This window comes from Nesoenas mayeri, assembly GCF_963082525.1.
Source record: "Nesoenas mayeri genome assembly, chromosome: 7".
NCBI lineage: Eukaryota > Metazoa > Chordata > Aves > Columbiformes > Columbidae > Nesoenas > Nesoenas mayeri.
Window position 1 is genome coordinate 22,299,293 of NC_137551.1, and position 9,245 is coordinate 22,308,537.

General features: G+C 41.4%; 1 protein-coding gene across 1 annotated transcript in view; it reads left to right on the forward strand.

Moving 5' to 3' along the window:
* Positions 1 to 8,884, forward strand: part of ANTXRL (ANTXR like) — a gene marked incomplete at its 3' end in the record, with an annotated part of 58,897 nt that extends 50,013 nt beyond the window's left edge. Inside the window, exon 18 of the mRNA XM_080348051.1 lies at positions 8,654 to 8,884. Within this exon, the coding sequence (XP_080204177.1) occupies positions 8,654 to 8,884 (231 nt within the window). The remainder of the gene's footprint in view (positions 1 to 8,653) is intronic.
* Positions 8,885 to 9,245: the final 361 nt, after the last annotated feature.

A 9,245-nucleotide genomic window follows, 5' to 3' on the forward strand; every position in this document is an offset into this window, starting at 1 on the left:
ATAAGAACTTTTGGGAGACGAGAGGTGTTCTGTGCTTTATAAATGTGTCATCACTGATAATGAACTTTATGAATTTCATCCCAGGAAAAGAAAATCCTTGTGAGATGAGGACAGAGTAACCTGAAAACTGTGGCTCTAGGTATCAGCAGAGCCATTTCAGGGCCAGTTACCCAGAGAGGAGTTGGGGATTCTTGTATCTGTTTCCACACTCTGACCAAAGAGGCAGCTTGTCTGTGTAGTGGGCCAGCATTTCACGTTTTTGGCCTAGGCAAGGAAAAATAACTTTTCACCAGAAATTTCTCTAAGAGTCTCCAGGGTTATCATATACCCTAGTTGGGTAAAGAGCATTGTGCTCTTCCTATATGCACACCATAATCCCAGCTTGCTCCTGAATAGACAATCAAACGTTTCACCCTGGGAAACACAATGACACTTAATTACGGTTTGGGCAAGACCAGTTATGGTCCTTGGTGGCCTAATTTGCTTCTCCCAGCAAGCCATCAATACCTCAAGGCCAAGCATGTCGCACCCAGCAAATGTTTGTTTGTTCTTGTTGCCATGCTCCAAAGCCACCCCTGTCCTAGCTGAAGGACAAACACAATCTTTCCCTGAAAATACCAAAGGAAAGAGAAGCAACTTTTGCAAACCAACCACTGATTTGTTTTGGTTTTTTGTTTTTTCTTGAACCACATTCTAGTCTGTTCAGCATTCAAGTGTGGAAATGTGTGGTACTGTGGTTAAAACAAGGGATGTGAGTCACGAATCCTGAACTTGTAAATACTTCTTTTTTTTTTTTTTCCCCAAAGTTGCTGCATAACTTTGGGCAGATGACAAGACCTGACAGTGGCTCTCTTCACTTCTTCCACTCTGGGAGCCTCATCTACAGAAGTTGTCAGAAAAGATTAAGGCAGTAAATCATGTGTTGTGAGTGCAGGTTTAGGTTCAGATATTTCTATCAGGTTTGGGTGGGATTTTGTCTGGCATGACTGTACTTTGAGATCGGTACTGAATATAAAGTATGCCTGATAGACCTTAACTTTGCTTATGCCTAGTGTTATCCTTTTCTGTTCCCTTTGCCACTTCAGCTTTTTTAGGGCTCAGAATCAACAGGCTCTGTTATGTGCCTTACTTCAGCCACAACTTCTGCAAGGTCCAAGACATGTGATGTTTTGTGCATTCCTGCAACATATCTTGTGACTCTAGCCATTCTTTCAGAAGGTGTCTGTAGCCCATTGCTGTGTTTTCCTGCTAAGAAAACTGGAAACATGCTGGAAACAACATGCAGCTCCCTGCTGAATGGACCATAATACAAATTATTTGAATAGCCCTGTCTTTGCCACTGAGTTGGGTTATCTGTGTCACTTGTGTGCCTATGGTGGAAAAGTGGTATCAGGCATGTGAGAGCTGGGTGCACTCAGCACAAAGGTTATTTTGCTGAAGGGTCCTGATCCTAGCTTAAAAGGACAGTTTCCCTGGGTGGGCTATTCTTCCCTCAGATTTCTCTTCATTGGTTGGTTTCTCCAGGGCTTAACTGAAGTAGCCAACTTCTCTTCAGTGTATTGCTGCACTGATCTTCAAACTGACTGAATAGACTGCTCTCAGAGGACCCAGCCTTGGTTTCAGAGAGTGCCATGTACAGTTGGGACTGTGAACTGGAGAGCAGTGTCTGCAGATGTGCATGTCTTGGGAACCTATCAGTACTTGATTGTAGTCAGCTCTCAGTATTTTGATTAAAGAAGTTACAGTAGCCTGGGATATTGCAGCTATTACTCTTACTGCAAACCAGTTCCTATCTGTATCTTAATTCCCTAATAGATCTGGACACCATTTTCTAGATTTCTCTCTTTGTTTTGGCTAAAAACTGCTTCTTTAGATGGTCCGTAAATATTTTTGCATATTAATGGAATTAATTGAAGTGGAAAAAATAGCCTTGAAAAATCTCAATATTTTCAATTTTTGTTTTGAAACAACTTTTTTTGTCCAAAATTCAAAGAAAATGTATTTTTAATTGAAAAACCTATGTGTTTCAAGTCCAAGTGAAACATACTTTGGCATATTGCTTCTACCTGAAAAATGAAGACTTTTGGTTGTTGTTGACTTTTCCCTTGGCCAGCAAGTGAACCGAAAGATGACTTATATTGCCACTGTTTTGTGTTGTGCGTGCCATGGGCTTGTTTGTGAGGTTGCCCTGGCAACCCACCTCCCTCAGCCCCTGGGAGATCCCCTGGAAGGGGTTATCAAACACTTAGTGTCAAAAGAATAGCTCCTGTGCCCTCTCCTCTTTTCCCTACCTCATAAATCCTACTTTCTCAGCTATTTGGCTCCCAAAGCCACGGTGTCTGAGGGCATATGAAGAAAGACGGGTTCCCTCTCACCTCTCTGAGAGGGACTCGGGCATCCCCACTCTCACCTGGGCTTTCTGGGCAGCAATGTAAGCCATGCTTTCGCTAAGCCAGGAGATTTTACTCCGATTATGTCGGCAGCCCAAGGTATTGTTTGGCTGTGTCTCACTGTCACAGTGGGCTCTATTGGCCCACATACAGGAGGGTCATTTGTGACTCAGGCATCAGGGTTTCTGAAGCAGGGACTAACTTTCTGTGCTGTGTCTCTCTGCTGCTGCACCAGTAAGCCAGTGACTGGGACTTGTGGGTGGTTTAGTCGGGTTGCTAGAAAATAAGAGAAAAGGCACAAAAGTTGCTTATAAAGTGTCTTTGTGGACTGTGTGAAGGATCTGCATGTGTCTCAGCTGCTTTAAATATCAGGTCAGGACATGTGTCCTGTTTAAAATAATGTTACTTCCTACATATTAAAGCTCAGCCTAATTCCTTCTGTAGCGTGAAGCACATTGAGCAAGCCCAGTAGGTTACACCTTTTGGCAGCATGGCCTTGCTCACACTGTGCTGTAAACAGGGTTTTCTGCTGCTGACTGGATCATCCTTATGCATTTGCATTCATAATTTTGTAATTTTCAGTCTGACTTTGTGGTGAACCATAGTAGGATCCTCAGTGTTACAACGTGAGTGATTCACAATCCACAGTGTTGGGGTTTTGTTCCTCTTCAATACTTCACCACAGAAGGAGGGAGCAGAAGTGATACGACCTTGCTCATAAAGAGGTGAAACAATACACTGGTAAAGGAAGGGCTGAACTGATTTTTGCTTTTTAAAGCAGCACTAAAGAAAATAATAGTTATATTCTTATTGTTGGATATTGCCACTTTACTGGGCATTAAAGTCCTCCTTTCTTTAGTTAACCCAATTTTCTCTTTATCTCATCATACTTTTGGATAACCATCATTTTAGGCATCTGTGCTGAGTTGCCAAATAGATTCCAAGAGAACTGTCACTGACAAGAGAGGACTTATTAAACTGGAATATAGTTAAAGAGTCAGATTCTCATGTAAACAAATATTTTATGTTGATGATATTTAATGTTTTGATTTGAGACCTAATAACCAAAAATAGCTTCATATAAAAATTAATTACAAGTTAATCAATTAATTGTTAATGGTTAATGCAATAACCACAGTATAATTAACGTGGTGATTAAAATTTAATTGTTAAATAATATACTTAGAAATTAATTAGAAATTACATATTTATTGACCTCAAAGCACGATCGGCCACCAATATGCTGATATGGAAACCTCTGACATTTCCAACGCTTTATTTTTAAACAAGAAAACAAAATCTCAGTCTCAAAGGTAAGAGTAGGAGTTAGTAAAAGTTACTTGAAAGTGCCTGAAAACCAAGCAGGCTTCGGTTTTAAGTGACAAACTGTTTCAGTGGCTCACTAATTTCTAGCCTGTATGCTGCAGGGTAATCAGTGCAATTCCCAGGAAATCCGTGAAGGTTTTAATGAGCCGTGACATGTTCAGCGCACAGTCAGCATGAAGCAGTGCAGTGTGAGGAAGCTTTTGGCAAAGGCTGATGCACATGGATCCTGGCTCGTGAGGAGCCAGTTGCTAATCCTGACACTTGCTCAGGGAACTCAAATAGTGGGAACTCTGTACCACTTCAGTTCAACTCTTTTTCTTTAAAATTACTGCATCCATAATCTACCTCATTCATAAATACAGTTGCTAAGCAAGTTTTCCATACTGTTGCTGGTTTAGGGTACTTGGTGTAGATGTTTCTGCTAGAACACTTTTGTTCTTTACGGGAGGGATTAGCCTGTCCCTTGATTTTTTTCCAAGATTCAACTTTTGCAAAAGTCACTGGTCTTAGAGGTATATATCCCATTCATTTCTGGGTATGTGGATCAAAACCTTGACTTAGCTAAGGTGATTCTGACCTTTTGTAAACACTCACTCCTGTGGTTTTGCAGGCAGCGTAAAAACTTTTGAGGTTTTAGAGCTCCACTTTTACATTAAACATCTATTGATAGCTCAGGAAGCGAAGCTAAATGTTGGTGAACTATGTCCATAGCCAATTGGCAGTCATTCCAGTAGCATCTGTAAACAAAATAGGAGATAAAGGTGACTACTTATTTGAACCCAAGAAAATTATGTTCATTTTAGATTTCAGCAGACAAAAATACAGTATTTTTGACTGGGAGCTACTTTATTTTTAGTTTGGTGGATCAGGGTTTTGGATTGCTATGCTCAAACTTTGAAGGAATTATTTTATTTTAATCCACTCTAAAATGTAAAGGCAGGTATCATATTCTTACAAAGTCGAAGACCAAGAAATTTCAGTAAATTTTTAAGTCCTCAGTCAGATATCCCCCTCTGCTAGTCAGAATTACAGCACTGAGACTCCATAAACAAAACCAAGAGTGAATGAAAACTCAAGCAAAAATTGTAACAGGAAGGATATATTTTATTAGGTCAAATAATGGAGCTAAAAATAAGAAACAGACATACTTCTGTGTATACAAACACTGGCATGCACGGAGATGAAACTGGATTTGACTTTTGTTAAATAAACCCCAAGGCACATATTAAAATGAACAGAGAAAAGGGGTCGCTACTGGCAGATGGGGCGGATTTTTTAAATTCTTTTTGCCAAAGTGCTCTTAATATCACGGATGAAGGGACTAGTTCATGGCACTCTTTGGATTGTCTGGATCCTTTTAATGGTTCTTTCTTTCCATTGAAAACTTGCTGAGTAGTAGCTAAAGATTTGAGGGCAATAAGCGCTGGGGAATGATGTACTGAGCACTATGCTGAAAGTAGCCTAGAAACAAGATGTGGTGGCTTTCAAGAGGTTCCTCCCTTCCTTCCCCCCCTTAAACCACATACAAAAACACATCCTAGGTGGTCGAGGAGGCATTGCCTAGAAGTACAAAGTGCCTGAATTGCACATGTGATTGTTACACTGGGATAAAAGCTGTAGTTGGGACAAGGGCAGGTCCCACTGCCTCAGTATTTGTACTTTTTGAAAAGCCAATTTGGCAAGAAGCATAACAAGAGCCTGACAAGTGGATGGACATATGGGGAGGCAAAATAATTGTGCATTAGGAAGACTGTGCAGATGTGAGCTGAAGTAAGGGCGTAACTCCATATGGTGCATTGCTGACCTTCACTTGGTGCCTGAATAATAGTACGCGGTGTGGGTCGCACCATCTGAGCGATGCTGTACTGGGAGCAGGGCTGAAACCAGACAGAACTGGATTTATGCAGATCGTCTGCTTCCTAGAAGACAATAAAGCAGCTACCGACAGCTGCTGTGCCTGAGATTACCACGGTATTACTGCACCTTGAAGTTCTGACACCTTCCCTAAAACACTTCATATATACCATGCTTCAGGGGAAAAAAATACTGTTACCACTGCTGAAGTGATCATGACTCTTAATCCCTGCTAATCCCCTGTGCAGGGAGACCATAGGTGAGTGTGCAGGATATCCGATTTCTGTCCATGTTCTCTATGGTTTGTAAGCCTTTATATGCCTCTGGAGAGGAAATTGCTCAATCCTTTCAAAACCAGAATATTAAAAATCATGTGGTTAGCATGTTTATTTGAGAAACATCATGGATTTTCTATAAACTACCCCCAGAGGGATATGCACGTTAGGTAGAATATCTGTAGCACTCTGTTATTAGGGAAGAGTGATAAATTGCAGGCTTTATTCTTCAACCTAGAAATCTTTTGACGAAATACACTTGATAGGTCCAAACTATGACTTATGATTTATTATCATTTGTTCCTCCCTTCCCCTTTTGGCTGTTAATCCTAACACCAGCTAAGAGTTCAGCCTCATTTTATCAATGGCTGCTTGAAGTGCTGGGGAGAATTTTCTCTAGTATTCACCAGAAGTCTTTGATATATGAGATTGTAGGCTAACACTGATAAGCTTTTGTGAGGAAGTGTCACAATACATACATCGATCATCCAAGCCTCTATCTGTCAGACTCTCCCAACCCAACCGTATTTTTCATGACACAATGCGGCGCATGGCCTTTAAATTACCCATCTGTCTGACAAATCAGTGAGTGTGGCAGAAACTGGCAGCCGTTTGACGTCGCCTATCACTTTAACTGAAGTGAAAGTAATGCAAACAGATTTATGGGATCCCCTTTGATTATAGACTATGAACGTATTTGGAATTGATGTTTGGGAGAGAGACACAACAGAGAAGCAGGAAGGGCTTGTAGGCTGTCCTGGTTTTGTTAAAAACAAGTTTCTCTTTTAGCGAATTTTCCTGTCCGCTAAAGCTTTCATATTAGCTGCGTTCTCCTGGAAAACCAGATACATGTTTTGGTAAACATAGCAATGGAATGTGAGGTTATTGGTAAGGATGCATGCGCATCTTGCGAGAGGGGCAACAAGAAACAGGTGACCAAGAAACTGTCCAATGGAGTATAACATCCCATTCACGTGAATACTTCATATAAAAGTGGGAGATCACGAGGATCTCGTCCCTTTTCCTTATGGCCGACATTAGGAGAGGACCTTGCTAGTCGTCCCTGCAAACTGAGGCCTAGTGACAGACTGAATCCAGTTCCGGTTGGCTGCAGAGTTCAGTCCAGGACTTCGGGTGCTGGCCCTTCCATCTGCCAGAGCAGTTGCCGCGACTTTCAAGATTGGTTTTGTATATTTTGTATTATTTTTCTCTATTTTATCAGTAGCATTAGTAAAACATTTTTAATTTCTCCAGGTCTCTTCTCTCTGTCCTTCTTTCCCTCCCAATCGCCTGTCCTTAGTGGGAAAGGGGGAGAGGGAGGGGCTGAATGGGGAGGGGGGAGAGGGGGCTAACAATACATCTGCCACGGTTTCATGGTCACTCCGCAATCAAAACCTCGACATAGGCAAAAGCACTAGTGTTGGGTTTGCAGGTTTGCATTTACTATGAGGGAGATTGTTCTGCTCTTAATTTTTCTCTCTATATATGTTGCATCTCAACTGAATACCTCTGACTTTTTTCCTCTATTTTTTTTTTGTCCTGAGTGATTATTTAGTTGTTCTAAATTCATAACTTTATAAATATCAATGTTGAGTGTTCTTAAATGTATTTGCAGTACAGCTATCAAATACATCTGTGGTATTCACTGCATAGTAGTAAATATTGCTGAATTTCCAAGTGTGCTCTGAATACAATACAGCATAGCAGAATACAAAAGGTTGTCGTAAGCTGACAAGGATAGCTGCTCACTGCAATGATGGTGAGGAGTTGTGTTCTCTGATGGAGCAGAGCAGAGCACTGACTTGAGGTTTTTTTGAGACAGTGTTTTTTTTGTTGCAGAAGTAACCAAGACCTTGGCTTTTGCCCTTTGATACCTATATGCAGAGACTCTGGCACTAGAATAGTGTTGTCTTGAACATGGTTCATAACCAAAGTCTGCTGTAAAAGCCTGCTTTTTTTAGAAAGGCAATTTTAACCTACTTGTTGAGTCTGTTGTTTAAGTGTAGTAGTGAAATTTTGATGGCGAAAACTGGAACTGAGACCTACTGAGTCTCACATACAGGCAACAACACACCAATTCAAACAACTCTTGGCTGCAGCTGAGCTCTTGAAGCCCTGAGCCATCCAGCCCAAGTAGGTGGTAGGGTGGTACCCTTTGAGTGTTAGTATATTCATTGAATCGTTTTCTGAGCTCTCTGGAGCTTACACAAGCTTCTCTTGAGACTCTGCCTGGCTTTCTTCAGAAAAGCCATAGACTTAAGTTATTCCCTTCTTTTTAAAGGACTAGTTTTCACAAACAAAGGTGCAGTCATTGGAAGTCACTTAACAAAACGAATAGTTGTGGTTCAGCTGTGATGGTTTTTACCTGAATTCCAGGGGAAATTGCAATTTGTGGGGTTTCCACAGAAACTCAGCCCATTCCCTAAACACCTTCAGAGTTTTCTCATGCAGGGCAGCACTGAGCTAGCAGTAATCTGTCACTAGTATGGTTCTTGTATTGCCTGGTTATCACAGCCATTGGTATCTGCAGGGATTATGATCCACAGCTCCTTAACTCTGAGAAATGCTTTTCTAAATCCAGAGTCCTTCTCCTGAATTTTGCTTGGGACCTGTTGGCATAACCTTGAGCTGAGTTTGGTTTGATGATTCCGCTGTTCACCCTAATTCTCTGGCCAGGCATCATGACTTTGTTGTACTTTCAAAACAATGGAGTGCTGCCTGGGCCCTCTGCTTATAGTCCTTTTGACAAGCTGGTAATGAGTCAAAACACCTGCTTCATAAGAATAATAATTTTTTCTTTACTTCTAGGGAAGATGCATAAACTTCACTCGGGTGAAATCAGATGGGACCTCTGCCCCTTACAGCCCACCACCAAAGCTGCCACGGCATGACAATGTTCCTCTCAACAATGCTCCACGGAATCCTCCTCCTCCTGTGTCTCTGCAGCCCCCTTCCAGGCAGCCACCTCCCGGACCACCCCCATCTCGAGCCCCTCCTGGACCTCCTCCTTCACGCCCACCCCCGCAACCCATGGCTTAGGGTGCAGCAAAACTCTGATCGACAAAACATGTCTCTTTGCTAAACACGGCATATTTATTGAGTATTGGTTTACAGTTAAAGATATCAAAATTTGTTGCTGGTCAGCAAAAAAAGCAGAAAGAAAAAAAAAAACTTGCCAAGTGTCAGTTTTAGTGTATGAATATATTTATAGCACACGTGCTGAGTAAACATTCAATGGATAGATTCAGAGCTATGGGGTATAGAAACAAACAAAAATTATCATCTAGATACAGTAGCAGCTTTTGTATGTATACATTTGAAATTTACATATGACATTTGTCTGACTTGGTATGTCAGATCATTCACTAATAACCTTAGCTGGTACATGTGCATCCGTTGT